Source organism: Electrophorus electricus, chromosome 16 (assembly GCF_041902795.1).
Source record: "Electrophorus electricus isolate QZ-2024a chromosome 16, ASM4190279v1, whole genome shotgun sequence".
Lineage (NCBI taxonomy): Eukaryota > Metazoa > Chordata > Actinopteri > Gymnotiformes > Gymnotidae > Electrophorus > Electrophorus electricus.
In genome coordinates, this window is record NC_137512.1 from 18,777,765 (window position 1) to 18,800,596 (window position 22,832).

The following is a 22,832-nucleotide window of genomic DNA, read 5'->3' on the forward strand; positions in this document are numbered from 1 at the left end:
AATATGGACGATATGTCCAAATATTATGTATTGCACAGTGTTATAATTTAATTAACATGTAATTTAATCAACACATAATTCCAGTTCCAATCCATAAGGTGGCAGCACTCAGGCATCATCTTTTGGAGTAACATTTTGTTTCTCTGAACCTTTAATCCTTCTCTTCCCGTGTGTGTGTGTGTGTGAGAGAGGGGCGGGAGGGGGGAGGCAAGTGCCAAAGTGTGTGTACGCTTGAGCATTACCTAATCAAGCTGTACACTTTGATCTGTCTATACTTTCCTTCAGAGAATGTTGGCATTTTAAAGACACATGACTTGTTTTGCAGTGTGTTGTATTTGCGCTACACAAAGCAGAGCACAATAAAGGCTTTGCTCTGCACTGAGAAAAGAGTACCAAATGAACAAAAGGCCAAATAGAATTGTAAATGAAAGTTTTCTGTACAAGTTAAAATATTTCAAGAAAAACAGAAGCTCAAAAACTGGAAATGTCAGTTTTCTAATACGGAGTGTATCCTTACATTTATTAGCCTAATAAATAATGAAATCGGTTCATTATTATTGCTGTTGTTGGTAGTAGTACTGCGTTACAATTTGATGTCAAGTTTCTGCGTCCAAACGACGGCGAGGCAGGGTGGGAGGTGCCATGCCCATAATGTAAAAGACCGAAGATGCGTTCGTCCACTACCTCTATCGTACTCCAGAGCAACGACCTACCATAAATATTGGTGCAAATCATGAATAGAGTGAAGAAGAGATAACTGCGCCCGAATTATTTTTCTTCTGCAGCACTGCTTTTCCTGTCGCCAATGTTTACGGGTTGGATTACAGCGTTCAAATTATGATGGGTCAGAGCGATTTGAATCGCTGCTGCTTTGTCGAGCAGGGTGTGCAATTCAGATTGTGCCCTTATTTATTTTGTTTTGTTCTCGTTTTACAATACACAGTTTTGGGCGAGAACGGAGGTAAGTCTGTGTTTGCGGTATGTCTGTTATTGTTTATATTCGATGATAGACATGCGCTTCTGCTATTATCCGAAGCGTGTCTATACATTGGTTGAAAATTATAGGCTATCTTTTGCACTTTATTCACAATAAGAGTTGAAGTATTCATTTCTAAATAATACATCAAAATGTATTGCTTATATCTCGGTTGTGCGTTTTCGCTTTCTTATAGACGCGCTGTGGCGTAGCGACCAGCCGCGCGTCCTTAACAACTTGGATCGCTACGAGATTACTTATCCTCAGTGGTTGAATCCGGCGCGACACAAAATATCCCACTGGAACATAAAGGTAAACCGTTTTAGATCTAACCCCAGTCAGGATATCTGAACTTCGATTCATAAGACATGCCAGTTTATAGCGGTTCTAAAAAGCAGAAGTCAATCAAATAGCTAAATTGTGTAATTATCCATTATTTCCTGCCACACCAATGTTTTTTATGTTTTTTGTTTTTTTTTTTGCAAGTAGACGGTAGAAATGTGCAGAAATTTTCATCTTGTTGTTATGGCTATTAATGGCTACAAACACTTTATTCCATCATCAGTATCCTTCGGAGGCAGAAGTCAAGATTGCTGTGGGAGGAGTGGAGTTGGTTCTCCAGCTACAGAGAAATGAGTGAGTGTCTGCTGGGTGTGCACTTACATTCACAGCTATTGCAGTTCAGTCTCACTATTTTCAGATGTACTCAGTTCTATAAATAAATCTCTCTGTTTTTGGTGTGTTCTAAAAATACCTCTCTCCGGTTTGGCCTCAAATTTGAATTTGGCCAGAGCAGATGTCCATATGTTAATAGAGAGTGCTTGGATGGTGCTGTAACACAGGGCCATAAGGGAATGATACCTGATCTTCCTGTCCAGTGCCACAGGAAGTTGTTCAGATGGTATCCCATGATTCTGAGTCCATCCTTTGAGGAGAGGATAACTAAGGCATCCTGATGATTGGCAGGATACAGAAACAAGAGAACAGGCTGCTTGTTTTCCAGCCACGGCTGAATCCTTTGGAAGACAAACGTTCCGTTGTTCATTGTTGTGTCCTGTTGCTCTGTCTCTCGCCTCTGGTGATGCTAAAGCCCCTGCAGCTTGGCGCTCTTCCTGATTAACCCGAGTCCCGTTGTGAAAGCTCATCAGCAGATGGAAAAGTCGTAGACAGCGTAGCAAAGCTTTTAGCTAGAGCAGGGCTCCGTGTTGTCTGGCTGATGGTCCGCAGGGCCGTGGGGGGCGAGCGGTGGGGGTTATCACTGGCTGCGACTGCTCTGGCAGAGAGCAGAATACTGGGGCTGTAGCACACTACTGGGAGCCATGTGCTTGAGAAATGCCCTGGCAGCTGCTTGGGGTGCTAGCACTGTCCCCTAGACTGCAGAGTCAGTAGCAGTAGCTTTGCAAAGTTGCTGTTTGTCTGTTTGTGTCAGTACACAGAGGGAAGAATGTGTCACTTGTTTGACAAGATTCTTCTGAGAAGTGATGTCTGGTTACTAAGATTAAGCAACAAAACGAGAAGCAAACTGCCATCATGTAGTATGTGCTATTTGTTGCAATCTTAGATCAGTGTGATGTAATGGCAAGCACGATGAATTTGTCATTGGTGTAGTTCTTATGAGGCAGACCTGTGAATGCTCAGCTACATATGAGAAGTTGGAGATGATGTGCAAACACATGTATTGACTAACAGTGATTAAAAATTCATGCAGGTGTAATTTTGCTGCACTGGACTCCAGCTGCATTGTCTACACGAGAATTACTTAAACTGAGAAAACGCAACAAGATCTTGTAGTTTTCCACAAACCTATATATTATTCCAATATGTATAACACCGCCACTTTCCACCATCAAAGGCACACCATCTTGTTAACAGATTACAAGAGCTCACAGTCCTTTGATCCTTCTGAATCATTAACTTGTTCTTGCTTCTGAAGTGTGTTTTTCAAACAAAGACAGAAGTAGCACAGCTGTGTGAAAACCAAGGTCTTCAAAGCTTTGGTGTGCTCATAAGATGCATGCACCATTCAGTATAATGCAAGGAGTTAGCTCTCTGTGTTTGATGCATTCTGTTGTGCTATGGAAGTAATCACACTCAGTGTCTCGGGCTCTCACAGTTAACCCGATACAGTCTTTTTCTCTCACGCACTTTTCTCACGTCTTTCTTTCTCTCCATCCTTCTCTTTTCTCTTTGTTCTTTTCCTTTGCTCCTCTTTGGTTTCTATCTCACCCCCTGTTCTCCTTTGCCTTCTCTCTGTACGGGAGAAGGTGATCCATGCTAATTGAGTTTCCTGTTTAATGACCACGAGACAGGCACCTCTGTGTGACCAACAGCATCCTGCCTTAATGGAACTCTTACCTCTGCCACGCTTCAGATTAAATGGATTATATTCCCGTGTTTCCGGTGTTCAGAGTAATCTATGTTTGCTACATCTGTATCATATAGTCAGTTATAAGGGGCAACTGTTTCAACATGTTTCATTGCTCCCCTGAAAGAATAGTAAAACCCACACACTTATAATACAGGTCAATGGGCAGTTGGTGAGAAAGAGGCTATCATGATGTTTGTTTGTTTTTCAAAAGTATGTTTCAAAAGTCTTTCTTGTTAACATAAGACTAGATAATGGCTATCAGTTTACAAGGAAGCTTTAGGTTTGACATTTTAAAGCTAATAAATCCTATCAGATGTTTTGTAGGGTAGGGATCTGTAGGACGGGGCCTGTCAGATTTTGTATTTCTTTTGTCGAGGTTGGAAAAGCTTTCCACCGTATACCTCCCCTTCTATAAATTTCCTTCTTTTGCTAAAGCATCCCTTTGTCCTGTCTGCCAGAGAGTGCACTCCTCTAGAATCTAAAAAGCAGTGATGAATCTCCAGGCATCTGTAGTTGGTGGCTGTCATCCAAGCCAGATCCATCTCAGTCAATGTTTGTATTTTTGTGTGTGTGTGTGTGTGTGTGTGTGTGTGTGTGTGTGTGTGTGTGTGTGTGTGTGTGTGTGTGTGTGTGTGTGTGTGTGTGTGTGTGTGTGGCTCTGAGCTTTTAGCCTAATGAATGCTTGCCTGGCTCTTCCAGGCAGGCTTCAGTGCACAAGGAACGCTTTCTGGTCAATATCCAAGAAATGTTTTGCTGACTCAGGCTCCCAGGCAGAGAGGAAAGGGTATGGTCAGAATGGATATGCAGGTCTGCAGGAACAAGGATGAAGAAGTCTAGGATATGATGACCCCCCCACATAACAGATGCATCAAAGGAAAAAATCCTCAGAAAAAAAACACCACTTCCCCTAACACCTCAACTCCCTCTCCATCTCTATCAGGCTCCTCTCGATGTGCATTAGCACAGCAGTATAAAGCCAACTTCCTCAGTAAGTAGAACAGTTTCCTGCAATAAATGACTAAACTTAATCTAATTAATGTGATTAATCTAATTAATGTGATTAAAATTCCCTATTTTCCTTAACCTGTACCTCTGGTCCCACTCTATGCCTCGCCTGGTCTGATTGTCCTTCCTCAGGGCCCTGGGGTACATATCTCAAAATGAGTCACACAGAGTCAGAGATGCTTAGAAGTGTGCACGCTTTCTTTTCTTGTGCACACTTTTTTATGTAAATGGAAAAGCAATTGCAACATGTTCAGACTTTATAGATTATGCAGTTTCAGAAATTAGACAGCCATCTGTCACTAGCTCAAACCATATTTGACATAGCCTTTCACCTATCTAACAATAGACATGCTAACATGACAGAGGATCGAGCTTTAATAAGGCTGGGTAGAAAAGACTGTACTGTACAGAAAAGGGAGTGGCATTGTAGGAAATTCTAACATAATGCCTGTACAAAAATATTGTGGATTCCTAGCAGAGGGATGGCCATGGATGTTGCATGGCTGTTTGGTGAGTTTTGAATAAGCTTCAGTTTTTTATTATCCCTGCTGGTGCCTGGGGGTTGGGGGGAGTTGCGAGTTCAAGATTAATCATTTGTAGGTTAACTTATCATCAAAAGGACAATGAAATGTGTCGGATGAAAAAACAGGTGAGCTGAGCAACACAAACACTACTTGTATGAATATATAAGATAAGATTAAATAAAGGTGGGAAAGTATAACACTGTTAACATATGTGACAAGATGAGAATTAATGTGAAAAAGTAAATTGACCAATGTATTGCATATTGGGGATGTAGCAGTTCTGATCAGTAGCACCAATTATGTTCAATAGGTCAACAGACTGTTAGAGCATTTGTATGAACAGTGCAGTAACTAAAAGACTAAAACTGCAGATAAGTAAGTGCGAATCTGCCATCATTGGATTTCTGGTGGTACATGCAGCCAAGCTCTGGTATCATCTGCCAAATGGTAACAAAGAGAACAGTCTGCATGCTGGGTCACTGATGACGCTGTGTGCCTTCCTCAGACACATATCCTGAATAGCTAGTTGTCATTTGCCAGTGATGTGCCACCACCACCGCTCTTTGTAGTGATTCGTGACTGTGGGCAGAGCAGTTCCCATACCAGACCATGACATAACCCATCAGCAAGCTCTCAATGGTGCACCTGTAGACGTTTGTCACGATGCTAATGTTCATGCCAAAATTCCTCAGGGATTCCTTAGGTCTCCTCAGGAAACAGAGCTGTTGATGAGCTTTCTTGGTGTCCATGCGTAGTGTAAAAGAGAGGTCCTCTGTGATGTGCACTCGGGACCTTGAAGCTGCCGACCCTTTCAACCGCAGCATCACCAATGGAGATGGGGAGGTATACACACCTCTGTTGCCTCCTCTAATCCACTCATTTCTTTAGTTTTACTGACATTGAGATGGTTAGTGGCTTCACCTCCTCTCTTCGAGCCATCTCATCATGAGAAGAGACCCAGGATGGTTGTATCATCAGCAAACTTAATGATGATATTAGAACTGTGTTAGGCAGTACCATCAAGTGAACAAGGAGTGCAGGAGGGGGCCGAGCACATAGCCCTGAGGTACACATGTGTTGAGGCTCAGTGTGGAGGAGGTATACCTGCCAGTTCTCACCAACTTGGGCCTACTCAAATGTCCAGATGCAGATGGAGATCTCCAGTCCAAGATTAATGAGTTTAGAGATTATGAAGGAATGATCATATCGAATGACGAGCTGTAATCAATGAAGTGCATTCGCACATATGTACCTCCTTTGTCCAGGTGGGTAAGTGCAGCGTTTGTGTCACCATTGCGATGGCATCGTCCGTGGACCTGTATGGTCTATATGCAAACTGAAAAGGTTCTAATCTGTAAGAAAGTCAGAAGCAGATATGGGATTTGACTAGTCCTTTGAAGCACTTCATAATGAATGACGTCAGTGTGACAGGGTGTTAGACGTTTAAACAAGAGACAGGTCACTACTTATTCTGGACAATGCAGGCAGCAGTAGGATGAAGCAGTGATCTACATATCTAAAAGCAGGGTGGGGGAGAGATTTATTACAGTCTCTGAATGGTGTAACAGCAATCCAGGGGGACACCCACAGCTATTTATCTGTCTTTTCTGTATTTGTTTTCCTCTGCACCCATATGTAGGCTGTTCCTCTCATTTCTCTCGACTGTCAGTAATCGGTCTCCTCTCTTTACTTCTCCTATTGGTTCACTGACACCTACAGTCACTTTACTTTGGCATTTCTCTGAACCCACCCCACCACTCCCCTGGATAAATATGTGCATTGGTGCAAACTTTATGGCCACCCACAGGGCCTTGTGGTCTCTGTTCTCATAAATGTTTGTTTGTTGCAAAGATAATGATAAAGGCTTCTGGTTTCCAGCCAGCAGCCGAGATGTTTTATTTAGGATTTTTTTGTTTTGTTTTGTTTTGTTTTCTTGGCCAGGCTTATAGATTGGATTGTTTGACTTTGCGACGACCCCTCTTATGGACTGGTTGTCAAGCAGAGGATAGCTCTCTCTGTCTCTCTCTCACTCACTCACTCACTCACTCACTCACTCACTCACTCACTCACTCACACACACAGACTCTCAATCATCTGCCCTGTCTCACTCATCTCTCTTCTCTGTCCTTGACCCTTGCCCTTTTGATCTCTGACTTTCTGAACCCCCACCTCCACCCCCCCGCGATTAGGGAGCTTCTAGCTATTCTCTTTCTTTTTCTCTTTCCTTATCAGTCTTTTCCTTTTCCTCTCTCTCTCTCTCCATCACACATCCTCATTTATACATTGCTATTTCATCTTTCTCCTATCCAGCCCCTGCTGTACCCCTGTTCAGAGAACATTGCCCGCTGACCTTGCAGCCAGAGTCTCCCGTCGTGCCCCTCCCCGGCTCAACTGAATTCTTTGTTTAAGCTGTTGCCAGACGGCCATGTTTCAAAAGCACGGCACTCGATCTCCCGCCTGTCTGGCTTGGCTCCAGCTCCTAGGGCTTGGCTGGATGTGAAGCCAGCCCCAGCTCACTTACCAGTGTGGTGGGTGATGCATTCACACATAACTCATTTACTGTAGGAGAGGAGAGGAGTAGAGAAATTAGATAGACGGACAAAAACAGAAGTGATTTTAGAACAATAAAATGGAGCTCCACTCTGTAGCTTCTTAAAGATTAAAGGACGACTGGTAGTTCGTTGCCCTCCTGAAATGTATAGAGTGCAATGGTTCACATTAGGGATCAATGTAGTTACAAATAAAGAAAATGAAAACATCTCATCAAAAAAATTAAATATAAACAAAAATGTACCATAAAAGTGACCCCGTATTTGCATAGTCTTTGTAATGTGCAAATTTGTAACGTAAGAAACTCTCGCTTTAAGGCAGTCCATGAGCAGGAATTATCTGGAGGTGGAGTAAGCTTCATGTTAATGATAGAGCATTATGATAATGAAGGTAATGCCTCAGTGGAATAATTGTTGTAATTTGTGTTACCTGGTTCACAGACATCAAGAGTTTAAAAAACTGAACATACTCCAAAAAATATACGACATCCAAGTTTCTGACAGTTGTGCTTCTTGTAATACCTTCCCGTTTCTAAATTGGTACAGGGGTGTATGCTGTAGCTTGAGTGTTACAGAGACCTTGTAAATGTGCTTTGGCCAGCACTAGTAGCATACCACAGTCCTGCTTAGCTTTCTGTAATAAGCATGTCTATTTTTGCCTGCATGTGTGTTTTAGTGTTGCTCTCAAGAAGAGAATAGTGGTTTCCTGTCACAAGCCAAATGGTCTCTACAGGTAACTCTGTCAGCAGCTCAGTAGTACAAGCACACTTCTACTTTATGCAAGGCAAGAAGATACCCCACCCGGCCCCGCCGCGCATGCCCACTCTTATCCTCTTTCTGTGCCTGCGATTCCATGATGTCATGCACTGCCCAAGTCAGCTAGCCGTCGGCTGGCCTCGATATAGCACCCGCCGCAGGTCACTCTGCACAATCCTGAGAGCCGGCGTTGTTTCTCTCCTGCTGGGGTCAAGGCTTCAATAAGTGACCATTGTTCAAGTGGTTCTGATGTAAGACCCCAGAATCGGTACTCTCTGCCCCGCTGCCCTTCACACCCGCCTCTATCCTCCAGCCGTTTCTGTAGCCATGTGGCCATTAGGAAGAGACTGATTAATGCATGTGTGTCTGAATGAGAGCAATGCTAGTCTCAGCATTCAGGCCCAGTTATTACAGGAACAGAGATGTATTTATAGGTGAGCTGGATCCATTGTCAAACTGTTTTTAATGAACTGTTTATCATAGCCAGGATAAAGCAAGTGAGAACAGAATAACTTAATACGTCTGTAATCATTGAAAAGGTATTTCAGTTAAGTTTCTTGCAAAAACTCAGTCAAAGGAAAAACATTTTGCTAGAAAACGCAATGTATCCATTTCCCTGCATGCAGTGCTGTAATGCCAGTATGTCCTTGCAGCTGATGCCTGCCTGTCAGCACTCATCCAGCAACATTAATCTTGAGGCCACTTATGTTAGTGTTCCATAAAGTTACTTAAGGCACTGGCTGGGTGCTCAGGTGCTAATGTAATCTACAGTATGTTAAAAGTTAATGTGGCACTTGTTAAAGTGATCCTAAAATGCTGTTCTGAAATGCTGCATTATTTACTTTTTAAATAATACAGTCTTCTCTGACATCAGATTATGTATGCCACTTTTAAAGTTGTTAAGCCAGCGCATTTGTACGCCCACTTTTCCCCCATGCAGAGATAAGCTGACCCAGTCGTATCCCAGCAGGCTGTGCAGGCAGCCGTGCGGAGTGGGTGTTCCTGAACGGTGGTCATTGGGTCATATCCCAGTGTGCCTGGACTTTGTCCAGCACTTTGTTAAAGCTTCCAGTATAAACACAGAGAGACAGTGAGCCTCCCTGTCAGACTGACAATGAGCACTCACCCATCACTCACCCTCTGCTCACCCTGTCTGTGGGAGGTGGAAGAGTATCACAGGCAATGATTGGGCCTTGAAAAACCCTTCTGCTTAGGGCTATGTCTGTGATCAGTAGAGAAACCGGTAGATTGTGGTACTTTGGTACTCTGAAGACCTGTACAGGAAGAATCTTGTGTTAGTTAAAAAAGGCCATATAGCTCTACAGGGCAACATGTTTATGTCCTGCGGGGAGAGGTATGTCCAGTCACACTTCTTAGTTGAGGCTGTTCTTTGTTTTCCCATGCTGTCCATGAAGACAGGCAATGCACAGAGGAGAGGATCATCATTAGCATACCACCCCAGCCCCACCCCAGCTAGTGGAACCCTAAGCAGTTATTTTGGTGCGGATGAAGGTCACTAGTTATTCTGTACGTTGTTACCCTTGTGAGAATTCCTGTCCATTTGATCAACTGCTGAAAGCTGATGATATATTGCTATGGACCCTGCAATCACTATTATCCCAGAAAAACCTAGAAGACATTACACACTCTATCCCTATTGAATTTCAGATGAAACCGTACAACAAACAAGCTTTGGATTTCTTCCCTACTTTTATGCTGTGGTGAAGAGACAAGCTTTTAGTTTCATTCGTTTCCTGTAAATGTAATTATTAAGACTAGAATTCAGGATATTGCTGCTTAAAGCCTTCATCCTACCCAGGAAGAAGTCATTTGTAATCAGATACCCCAGTTTGTTCTTTGTCTAGACTGAAAACAGCTGAAATGTTGTCTAGTTTCCTTATTGGACAGGTGGACCACCAAAAACCCAGACATCAGACCTCCACTATTTCAGTAGATAAAGAAAAAAAACTGTTTCAGAAAGCAAGTAGCAGCAGCTCATTTTAAAATACTCAAGTGCTTTTTCATTACAGTGAGCTGTCTAGCTGTGAAGTTGTGATCCATTCACTGTGCTACAGGTCTGTAGGCATCAATTTATATTCTGACCCGAGAAGTCCAGGGAAATAAAATCACAAAGCCATTTATGGTTAAATATCAGGCACTTCTGATGCTTAATGCAATCTAACTCTAAGCTGACAAAGCCTGATGAAGAAGAGTGTTGTAAAAATAATTCCTTTTACTACTGACCGATTAAGCATTAAACAGATTAAGCAGATTTTATAAATTTGGAGCCTTTAAAGGAGAGACATGCCTAGTCATCACACCTTACAGTTTTATCCAAATATCCTTTTAGATACATTAGATCATTAAAGAGGCCTTTTGGGTGAAAAGAGCTGAATGGCCTCATATATATCAAATCCTGATTAACTCTTGACAGAAGAGGAGGAAAAAAGGATGACATGTTTATGTTACTCCTTTGGGCGAGAGATAAAAGGTGTGCCAGTATTAACAGAGCCAGAAAGATGGATTATGCATGGATGTATAGTTACATATTCAGTATTAATCCATATGGCCTTTTTTGCCTTTATTTGTTTAAGGGAGTTGTTGGCCCCCGGTTATCAAGAGATATGGTATAGTCCAAATGGTGACCGCCGGTTTTCCAGGCCTTCCAGTCGGGTGAGTGCTGGAGCTGTTCCCAAATTACACACAGCAAAGGGTATTCATGAACACTTGCTCATAACAAATGAATAGTTTATGCTGTCATGGTAATCACACGAGAGAGTGTCAACACAACTATGAAAAAGGCCATTTGTTATATTCTTATCAGTGCTTTTAAACATGTGATAGAGGAGACTCCCTGGTTGATGAATAGTGTTTACATCTGAAATTTCAGTATAAGCCAAAAAAAAAACAAAAAAAACATATTTTTATCTCAATTTCCCAAAGTGCCTACATTTGCACATAGGTTATAACCCATACCATTTGACTGCTAAAGCTGTGCTAAAGTTGGGCTAAAGCTCTTATTGGGTGTTTTCAGGAGCACTGTTACTACCATGGTGCAGTCAGAGGAATCGAGGACTCCAGTGTTGTTCTCAGCACCTGTGCAGGGCTCAGGTAAGCAGCACAGCCTCAGTGGATCCCGTGAGCTGATATACAGCAATCATTCTCACACTCTCACAGCTCCACATCTGCGGTACATGAGCATCGGTGACCTTTGAATTTCCCCTTTCATATGAAACTTAACAGAAGCCCACTCAGACATTATTCTCAGGACATAAGAGTGAACCCACCCACAGGTGGCGGTCGGATTATGATGACATGCTGCTGAGTTTGGCCACGTTAGAAATAAAGTTAATCTATGTCAAACTCAGAACCATACCAGAGTTAGGCTTAGAGGGAAACTTCTTCTTAACATGCTACAATTAAAACAGTGTATTAAACACTAACTGCCCTACTTAAACATGTGTAATGCAGCCAGTTCCTGGTGTGTATGACCTGTTAGACACAATAGATGGTCAGACTTTGATCAGCAATTACAACACAGAACTAAACATGCTCATTTGGTTGTGGCTAGAGAGCTCTGAGAAATGGAAGTGTCATAATTAATGGGTAAGAACTATTCTAGTGCCTGAATAATTATGTCTTACTCTTGAAGAGTTTAAAGAATTAAGTGAAAAGGGAGTTCAGAAGGGAGATGAATGCTTAGCATTATTAAATAGGTTAGTCATTCACTTCACCAGTCTAGTATGGTTCATTTATTTGCTTCAGACTAGTTGTATGTAAGTTGTGCATTTAGAGAACAGACTAGTTAATTCAGTTAATTTGTATTCAACTTCTCGTTCTACAGTAAGTGGTGGTGACCGATAACATTTGCTTGTGCAACTCCAGTTGATATGAATATTCTCCGCATGACCGAATGGTCATGTCATTGCTTTTGCACAAGCCAAAAATAAAAAAATAAAAAATCTGCAAGTATTCCAATAAATCAAGGCTGCAGTACAAGCAGCAGTTGTTTCTGGGTCAATCCAGATCTTAGGATGCTTGAGTTCAATGAGTGCGGTGAATATGAGCATGGCTGAGTTTCTGGGTCCCTGAGTGGGCTGACAGAGCATGTATGAAGTGTTGTTCTGTGCTGCGCATCCTGTGGAGAGCCAGCTTCCTGCCTAGCTTTGGCTGAGGAAGCCAAGCAGCAGAACAGGCTTGCATTGACTGATAGTGAGGTGGCGTTAGCACTTGGGACAGTGCGGGGTGAATACATTTACAAATGAAAGGGCATCTTCTGGACCAGAACAGCCCACAGAGCCCTTCAGAGCTGCGGAATGGGAGCGCTCACACTGAGACACACACTCACACCCACACTCACACCCACACATGCACAGCCGTCCAGATGTGTTTTGCAGCTGCAGACTCTACTTCAACTTGAAGAACCGAGTACCATGTGAGAAAGTTGGGGGAGTGAAAGGTAGAAAGATGGTATCCGTATTTGTGCTTAGATTTTTCATTTTTCATTTGCATGTCTGAGTGTGCTTTTGTTGCTGCCTGTGAACCTATGAATGTATGCTCGTCTCACTGGATTATTTACACTTAATCCTGTTTTGCTTGTGCACATCATTTTGTGAGTGCACATCTGCAAGATATTTTATTGGTGGGGGAGAAGATTCATTCTTTGCTTTGGACTCTGTATTTGTGTAAGCACATCTGTTCATGCCTATATGAGTAATGTGGGAAATGATTGAGTATTGCAGTATTAGAGATGCAATCTGTTTTTACTTAAATAACCCACGTGTCCATGGTATAAACACTAGAGTATCATTATAAATAATAAAATTAAATTATTTGAGTACTGTTTCTTATAGCAAATATTATACTTATCCTAATTAACAATATCTGCCTGTTGCTTAATGAAAATATAACTACAGCGCTGGTATCATTAGAATCAGCACAGATTTCTTACCTATATTCATTTTATAATCCTGTCTTGATCAGCTTCACCCAGTCAACCTTCTGTGATCCACAATCATGCTGAACTGCTGTGTAAAACTTACATTTTGATCACTGGCCCATTTGAGTATGCTTACATTGATTTGCCGTGTTTTGTATTTAGGATCAGTGTGTAGCAGATCATCTGCTCCATGTCTCTGTCAGTGACTTGGTTTCTTGCACCATCTCCAGGGGCATGATAGCCATGAACCACAGTGTGACCTACATGATTGAGCCTCTAGCCAATCACATGGTATCTCAAGGCCATGCGGTGTTCCGTGCTGAGAGCCTGAAAATAACTCCTGGCACCTGTGGCCATCCCCATGACGTCCAGAATCACACAGACAAGCTGCAGGATCTGATTGGTGGGATTGCACAGGCCAATAGGGTGAATTATTAGACTGTCACATTCTTCTGAACTAATGATGTAGGTATAAAGCATTATTGCACTTTAAACAACTATAATAATAAATGAAAATATCTACTTCGATAAGCAACTTTGATCTTTCTAGCTAATGGTTAAATCAGTTGTCTCTGAGGCCAAGATTACTGAGCAATCAGATCGGCACCGATGTATAATTTCCTCAGTGGTATCATTTGATGAGCCTGTATCTCATGATTGTTCTGGGTAGTTATATTTGGAAGCAGTTGACTCTTCACTACCTTATCACATTCGCCCATGTTCATCCTTCCTTACGCACCGTGCCCTTTCCTCTGCAGTGGAGAAGAGATGTCAGCCGCAGCACAAAGTATGTGGAGTTCATGTTGGTGGCAGATCAAGTGGAGGTAAGATCAGTCATTACAGAACACCGCCACAGCCAAAGGTGCGCTCTCGATAGCAGCCTCCTGTTTCCCAAAAGCGTCCCCTAAACTGTGAAGATGCTCTGTGATCTTGTCTTATAATGCATTACAATGCGTCTGGGGAACAGTGCAGGGAAGCAGGCGTTCCTTCCAGCCAGGTTTTTCAATTCCAGATGCAGATGGATGTCACGTCAAAGCATTAAACACATGGAAAAGACATTACATTGTCATTACAAAAGGAATAAAACATTATTGGCATTTGACATGCACTGGTAATCAATCATGCAATTTTAATTGCATGTGCAAAAAAGAAAGAAAAAAACCTTAACCTTGTGTGCTAAAGCCTTAACAATGTGCGCTAAAACCTTTGGTGCATTTAATCCCTAGAGTCCTCTGTCCATCTTGCACAAACAGTTCTAGAGCTACATTTTTACTTTACTTTTATTAGAGGAGCACTGTTTTGTGACTCACTTTGATGACTCATTCTGTTTGATGGGGCAGCCATAGATAATTACACAGCCCATAGATAATCATATAGCCCACAGATAATCACAAGGCTTATTTCTTTTTATCGCACATTTGATTCTGCATTAATGGAGGGCCCCCAAAATGCGTGTGTGTGTCACGGAATGCTCCCCCGCCCCACGAGTCACGTGGTACGGGCCGCTGCGTGCAGGAGGATTCACGTGTATATTGTTTGTAACCACGCCCCCTGGGATTGCACACACCTGCACAGGGTTTACTGTTGAATGTTTGTCTGTCTATTTAAACCCGTCAGTGTGTGCACCCTCGCTGGTCATTGTCGCTAGTTTGTGTAACTGGCAATATATGTAAACAATGCTGTAGCCGTAACGGCTGTTTGTGTTAATCGTCAAATGCTCAACGTGTTAGCATGTTCACCGTAGATTTTGTATGTGTGTTAATAAACGTCTTGCACCATCAAAGGAAGTCTGCATCCTGCCCCACGGCCTGCGGTACTCGGGCCATTAGTGTTAGTGTGTGTGTGTGTGTGTGAGAGAGAGAGAGAGAGAAAGAAAGAAAGTCAAAATGCCTTGATAAACTACTTCTGATCTATGTTGCAGTTTGTGAAACATGGCCGAGACTTGGAGAAGACCAAAAGAAAACTACTTGAAGCAGCTAACTATGTCGACAAGGTAGTGTCAGGGCATTCATAGCAGGAAGCGGATGTGTAATTTTAAGAGTTCCATATCTTTCCATATGATAATTTACATAGTGTGCATTTCTTGATTTTGTCAGTATTACAAAGCGCTAAATATCCGGGTGGCCCTGATCTGGCTAGAGATTTGGAACAAGCAGAATAAAATCAATGTGACGGACAACCCCTACAGCACCCTCGGAGCCTTCCTCACCTGGAGAAGGAAGCAGCTGCTACAACTGCCCAATGACAACGCACAGCTCGTCACGTCAGTCCCTCAGCCAATAGCGTCAGCTCTTAAAGCAAAGTGCAGCTACCTATCACAGATCAAACTGGTGGCTGTTGCCTGATAATGACAGTTAACCGTGTGAGTGTAAAGTTGGAGTGCCCATCTCCAGTCCTAGAGGTTTACTTGCTCAGACACACCTGAAACAACTCGCCTGTTAACTACTAGGTTGAGCAGGTATGTAAGAACAGGGAAATTGCCAAATTGTGCTGGATTCTGGCTCTCCAGGAATGAAGTTGTGCACTCCTCATGTAATGTATATGACGTAATTATGGCTGTTCTATTTAGCGAATACTAGCTGAAAAGATGTGCTTAATGAATGGTACTGTAAATTGTGAGTTGGAACCAAGTAACTCTCCTTGCTGTGTTTTGTAGGGGAGTGTCCTTCCAGGGCACCACTATTGGACTGGCTCCACTTAAAGCCATGTGCTCGGAGTATCAGTCGGGAGGCGTTAACTCGGTAAGACACCTTGCAGAATTACGTGACATACAAATCTTCTACCGCCGTGCGTGCATCGTAAATCTGTGCCCATCCCTCTGTGTGAGTGTCTTTAGGATCACTCAGAAAATGCCGTCGGAATAGCTGCTACCATGGCCCATGAGATGGGGCATAACTTTGGAATGAGCCACGACAGCGAGGGCTGCTGTCAAGCCTCTCCGGAGGACGGGGGCTGCATTATGGCCGCGGCTACAGGGTGAGAGGTTGGCCCCGGTGCCTGAGGTTGGCCTACACGGCCCCAAATCTCCACCCGCCATTTAGATGCATCGGCGTATTGAGCATGAGGAGGACTTATCCTGCAAGGGTCTTATGAAACACGCCTTTTTTCTAGCTTAGTTAGTTTATCTGAAGAAAAAAAAAAAAAGTCCTACTTTGTTAATTGTCCCATGAGAATTTAGCAGATGTTGTAATGTCAAATGAGCACAAATAAATATCTTGGCACCTTCTTTCCACTGTCTGTATCTCTCTGCAGTGGATAGTGTAGATCTGACACTGACTTTTGTAAAAGCTTCTGGTAAAAACTTGATTCTCCATACCGACTACATCAGATATTGTTTTTTGTTTTATCTTGTCCGCAGACACCCTTTCCCACGTGTATTTAACCCGTGTAACCAGGCCGAGCTAAAGCGCTATCTGAACTCTGGTGGGGGGAAGTGCCTGTTTAACCCCCCAAACACCAAGGCCATGTATGGAGGCCAGCGCTGTGGTAACGGCTACCTAGAGGAGGGGGAGGAGTGTGACTGTGGAGAGGTGGAGGTGAGACCTTAATGACATGCTCATTACACTCTCTCTCCACCTCTATAGCTTTTATCTCACTCTCTCTCACTCTCTCTCTCTCTGTCTCTCTCTCTCTGTCTCTCTCTCTCTCTCTGTCTCTCTCTCTCTCTCTCTCTCCTAGGAATGTTCCAGTCCATGTTGCAATGCCCATAACTGCACACTGAAAGCAGCTGCTGAATGTGCCCATGGAGTGTGTTGTCAGGACTGCAAGGTAATTTCCTACATTTCCTATGTCAACTCTCTCTCTCCACACTGTCACATGCAAGGACTTCCTGTGACGCTGACTGATCTTTCTTGTCCCTTTCCTCTTGGCTGATATGCTCTCAGCTGAAGAGGCCGGGTGTCCTGTGTCGCCCTTCATCAGGCTCCTGTGATCTGCCCGAGTACTGCGATGGAAAGTCGGAGTCTTGCCCTGCTAACTTCTACCTGGTAGACGGCAGCTCCTGTGCACAAGGGACAGCCTACTGTTACACGGGCATGTGTCTGAACCTGGAGCAGCAGTGCTACTCTCTCTGGGGGAAAGGTAACACTGCTCTGCTTTGTCAAAGCCAACGCATTTCTGTTTTGGTACATCAATTGATGTATTGTGCCAATAGAATTCTTTGCTTTAACCAAAATTTGAATATTAAATGTTTCTTGTATTGGTTACATCAAAATACAGTGGCATTAGCTATTGGTGTGGGAGGGCAGATGCTGTGTTCAGCTGTGACAGTGTTTGTACAGTGGGTGGTGGTAAGAGCTGTGGACAAGTATTGAAGTATCCCAGTATACAATGGGGTGAACTCTGTAGTTCATGCCAGTGGGGCATGTCCAGGTTTCCTAAATCCCCTGGAATTTTTTTCAATATTTTCATAGAGCACATGGCTGTTAAGGAATTTGTTCTCTGGCCCTCTTGGTGCCTTCACAGATGCCCAACTTGCTCCGGATCTGTGCTTCACTAAGGTGAATGAGGCTGGTGATACCTATGGAAACTGTGGCAAGGACCTGATGGGCAAATACAGGGGCTGCAAAAAACGGTGAGGATCTCTTACAGTGACGCAGTCAAACTATGCACAATCTCCAAGGGAAGGATGCATATTTACAATGGTTTTCATCCAAGGGACGCTAAATGTGGCAAGATTCAGTGTTTGAGCAGCGCCTCCAAACCCATTGAGACCAACGCCGTAGCCATCGACACCACAATCCGTGAGGGCCAGCAGGAGATACACTGTCGGGGTACGCACGTATACCGACCTGACCAGGAGGAGGAAAGCCAGGGTGACACACTAGACCCAGGGCTCGTTATGACCGGAACCAAGTGTGGCAACAATGCAGTGAGTACTGGGGGCATGTCGTTAAGTGTGTCCAGAGACTCCTGCAGAAACAATGCTAACAAATGTATTAAATGAAAAATAATCAGACCGCATTAGTTTTATGCATATGAGGTCATGCTAGACAGCTTTAATTCACTGCTAACCTGTTAGCAATTTAGAGTAAAATATGCTTTGTTGCTAAGCAAAATCAAGGTTATAGTTATATTATTGATTGTTTCCATTGATGGTATATGATGATGTAATCTTTTATATTTCTCTTGGAGCAGATTTGTTTTGATGGAGAGTGTCGTAATGTAACCTTCCTCCGAGCGGATGAATGTAACACCAAGTGTCACGGCCGTGGGGTGGGTGTTCCTCACTGTCTCTCTCAGGGTAGAGTTGGTAGTCCTTCACCTAGCCAGGACAATTCCTGTCCTCCCATTACCCAATCAGCTCTCACTGTCATGCATTATGAAAAAGCAATACTGTAGCTCACCTGGTAAAACAGGTAGAACGTGGTGTTAATAATCATAGAATCATGGGTTTAATTCCAAGGAAGTACATGTGCTGTCATACTGATAAATATGTATGTCACTTCGGGATAAGATGCCAAATATTACAAATGTATACAAATAAAGACTTTAGGAGTCTGTATACAAAACATTTAGTAATGTTGCACAAAGTCCCATAAACTAAATTTAATTCGGCAGTTATGACGGTGAAGTTGAACCGCATATGCCATTATACCTTTAAAGTCTCCAATGTTTATGGACTACAGAGGACTACAGTATAGAAAGGTTCAAAAATGGTCTTATATCTGCAGATAGATTGTGGATAAAGTGAGTGAGTGATGGAGTCTGTGTGGTGTCTTCTCCTGTAGCTCTGCAACAACAATCACAACTGCCACTGCGATGCAGGCTGGGCACCACCATATTGTGAGGAAGCCGGCAACGGTGGCAGTCAGGATAGCGGCCCAGTGATCCCACACCGTAAGTAAAACGTGCGCACACACGTGCAACACACCCAGGGGAATTCATCTAGTTGTTCCTTCAAGCATGCACACTGATTTGTGTTGAACTCAATTCTGGTGTTTTTGAATTCATTCAAATTAATGAAGTCTTTTTTTTTTTTTTTTTTTTTTTTTTTTTTTTTGATGTTTCAGGCAGCTTACTTCCCCTCTTGGTGTGCCTGCCGCTGTTTTTCTTCGGATTGGCTGTTCTGTTCATCTACTGGTGCTACAGGAAGAAGCTTCCTTTACTTAAAAGCACCGTCCATCCTCCTCATTGCATATGCATTAAGTAAGTCCTGAAGTTCACAGCCTTATGATGTGTGAGCTCATGATTTACATAATCTGTCGCCCGGATCTACTGTTTGAAGTGCCAGTTGCAAAGAGCACATGCTGACTTCATTTACTCTGACTTCCATTTCAGTACGCCAGCTTCACCGAAATCCAAAGCTCCTAATGGTCATGCCAACCCAACATTCCAAATAAAGGGATCTGGCACAGACAAAACAGTAATGTCATTTTTTGCATTTGTTTATATAAATATAATTTGCATAATGTTTACCTAATAAATCATTATTTCCCCACTCCAGGATAGCCAGCAGTCTTGTCTGTCTGGTTCACCCAGATCGAGACATGCCATTGTTCGACCCACGGTCAAACCTCCACCAATCCCAGCATACGCACTGCAACAGCAGAGTCCAGTGCTCTCCGAGACCACTTCTAGGCCCCATCCATCTCTGCCAGCTGCCCCCAGACCGAGCCCTCCCAACAGACCTCCCCCACCCTGCCCCATTACCAAACCCTCTCACATCAAAGAGGTGGGTGCTATAGATTGTCCTGTTTTAAATATAAAACCACCTTCACCTATGCATGTCCTAGTGCTCGTCACTGTGCGACAAATTTCGAAACTTATCCCCTATTACAAATTAAATGGCAACTGTTCAAGACTCAGCAGTACTAACACTGTTAATTCAGCTTTATTTAACTGGAAGAAGTAATTAGTAAAATTAGTAAAAGTATTGTTGTTATTGTTTTTCCAGGAGGTGTCAAAAAGAAAAGATCCCAAAATATCACCAGCGATATTACAGAAAGGGAAATCCACTCTGCTGCCCCCTTCTGGCCATAACAGGTAGTCATCTGTAAAATTAAGAAAAAAAAACATCGCCATTATAATGCCAAAAGACTTTGTCCTCTACTTCCTGTATTGTGCAGGTTTTAAAGTGAAATCTCTGGCCACAGCTGAAATTTTATGAAGCTCATGAAGGTAAAGGACCTTATGCCTCTGTGTTCCTAAAATGATGGACAGGAACCTGCAACATTCAGGCATGCACTTCTGCTAAAGTGACCATGGAGGCTTCCTCAGCCCAACACCACGTCTGCCTAATGCACTCGAAACCAGAAGTGTGACATACTTGTGGCATTTTACTTTGTTTTGGTACTGTTAGAATATTCATGTGCCATATTTCACATTTATTTATTGCTAAAGGTGAGAAGATACAAGAGAAAAGGTTTATTGATACTGTCTTTAAATATGAGCATGAAACTTACATTAAGAACATGTCAAATTTGGATTGCACGCAACAGTGAAAATCATGCCACCTGGTGTGAAGACCACATAATGACACAGTGAGTTTTGTGCTTGGTGTGTCATGATGTATAGTTATGCCAGTTCACACATCCAGATTCACTATTCAGTGATTATTTTGCTACCATCTGTTCTTTTCTGTGCACACTTGGTCAAGTAATTGTATAGAATATGACCATCAAAATAATATTTAGAAAGTGCTGGAGATTGTAAATAAATCTTGGTCATCAAATGACTTGCAGCTGTCTTGTGACTCCAGTGACATGAAATTCACTTTGCTTTTTCTCTGTTCACTCACAAGCCACTTGGCAACACTTGATGAAATGCACCTTATATTGTGTAAAAGAAGGGCACCAAACCAGGGAATGAATATTGAATATGTACTGTACAATAAGATAGTGTTAAGACTGATTTGCTGTAATAAGTTATTGATTGAAGCCCTTTGAAAGCTATTGCAACCACAATATACAATCCTTTCAAAATCTGTAGGTGTTGCAACATTCATCTAGGTCAGACCTAGATTTTGAAAAGATTGTATGAATGATGTGTGTGATATACAGCAAAGGTCTTTTTTCAGAACTTTCTTCAACCTGTCTTTACAGTTGATCATGGCAGTGTGAACATTTGTAAGTCTTACAAATCTAACTTAGGCTATTTAAACATATACATTATGTCCTAACAAAAGGAGGTGAATGTGTTTATCTGTAGTGATCTTACATAGGCTTTTTTGTTTATACATTGAACTGAAATATTGAAATTGAAAGACTATGAAAATCATGTATTAGAGCTGGAATGATATTGACTCTGAGTCAATAAGCAGGCATACTGATGCCTAAAACTGGGACCATATATACTGAAAAAACACACTGTGAATGGCATGATTAGAGCTGTTGCAAGGCCAGTTTCCTAGACCCAGTTTATGCGTAATCTTAGATTAAACAATTTGCAACACTGAGTCCCCATTGGCATCGCAGTGCAAGACTAGTCCTGTCCACGAATCTGACCTATAATGAAATGTCCATAATTTACAATGGTCTATATTCAACATTACCTTAAAGTTGACTTGATTATCCTCAGGTTTGATTATTTTTTTTGCACTTTGTCAAGATGTGAGAATGCATTGTTTGTTAACAATTACAGAAACTGCACTAAATCAGCAGTTCTGAGCCAATGTTATGATTGAAAATTTGACTTAAGCCTCTTCTGCCAACCAATAAAACATTATATGATTGCAGATTTTTATTTTGATTCATTTTTACATTAAGTTTACATAATGCACTGTCTCCCGTGTCATGTTAAAAATAAATGTCAGAAAGAAACTTGTGCAGGAATGGTGGGGGTTAGCCCTAATAGTAATGATTATATGAATGAGGGGAGGTTGCAGGAATCTTGATATGATCCGTCTTAAAGTGATTGCGTGGCTGGCCGTCGGAATGCTGATCTGTGGTCAGTCCTAATCAGAACCATTTTATGGTTGAAGGAGGATGTGATAATGGTGATCTAGTCTGCACAATAGAGTAACATGGCTTGAGTAAATGTATTAATACCAGTATTAATAATAGTGACTACAAACGGTAATAGTAATGCCGGCTCAGGAAGACAAGAGATGGGCTACTGTATCAAGACTATTTGGGTCTGTGATTTATATATCGGAAGGGACTTTACATGGTCAGTGTGATCGATCTGATATTCGTGGCAAAATTCAAACATGATAAAGGTTTTCATGAACTGAAGCTGTGTGTGCGTGCATACAGCCCACTCGTCATCCCTGTTTAAGGCACGTGCCGAAAGAGCTAGCTAGGTTAGCTAACCTAGCGTCTGAGAAAATGCTATCCAAACTGCAACAGGTAGCTATCTAACCTAGCAAGGAAGAGAAACGTGGTATATATCTAGCTAACTGGCCTAGATTGGTAATAATTACTCACATAGCACGGTAAACTATCGTGGTAACTAACTCTCGCCAGCCGGTGGGGAAGCTTTCTCTATGCTAACGTTAGCGGACAGTCGGTTTGGTGGGTTGTTGGCTAACCTAGCGAAGCTAATTTTCTCTCCACAGCTACTGATGTGTGGTTCAACGGAGAAATACAACGATTCAGTATAGCGAGAAAATCTTGGGCCGAAACTGCATTTACGTTCACTTTCCTTCAGGTTATTAGGTTACTGATGATTCTGACCCGCAATGGTTGCAACGGGTCTAAATATACCTGTGGTTGTGCTCACGGCCACGGGGGGTTGCTGGTTCTACGGTACCAGTTCAGCATGCTAGGTTCCAGAC

General features: G+C 42.5%; 1 protein-coding gene across 4 annotated transcripts; it reads left to right on the forward strand.

The window, feature by feature from the left end:
- The first annotated feature begins 642 nt into the window (after positions 1-642).
- adam19b (ADAM metallopeptidase domain 19b) lies at positions 643-21,799 on the forward strand. 4 transcript variants are annotated; one of them, XM_027022712.3, is made up of 23 exons: positions 643-961; positions 1,173-1,288; positions 1,542-1,612; positions 10,773-10,851; positions 11,213-11,289; positions 13,348-13,543; positions 13,876-13,941; positions 15,039-15,110; positions 15,214-15,380; positions 15,774-15,858; positions 15,954-16,093; positions 16,476-16,653; positions 16,796-16,885; positions 17,002-17,197; positions 17,582-17,690; positions 17,774-17,987; positions 18,254-18,331; positions 18,847-18,955; positions 19,129-19,264; positions 19,397-19,481; positions 19,563-19,790; positions 20,013-20,101; positions 20,185-21,799. In XM_027022712.3, exons 1-23 carry the CDS (start codon positions 838-840, stop codon positions 20,189-20,191), a joined length of 2,712 nt encoding a protein of 903 aa, XP_026878513.2. In that variant the 5' UTR covers positions 643-837; the 3' UTR covers positions 20,192-21,799. The 4 variants fall into 4 exon arrangements, with proteins under 4 accessions (XP_026878513.2, XP_081555192.1, XP_081555191.1 ...); XM_081699066.1 differs by lacking the exons at positions 15,954-16,093; positions 16,476-16,653; XM_081699065.1 differs by lacking the exons at positions 10,773-10,851; positions 11,213-11,289.
- Positions 21,800-22,832: the final 1,033 nt, after the last annotated feature.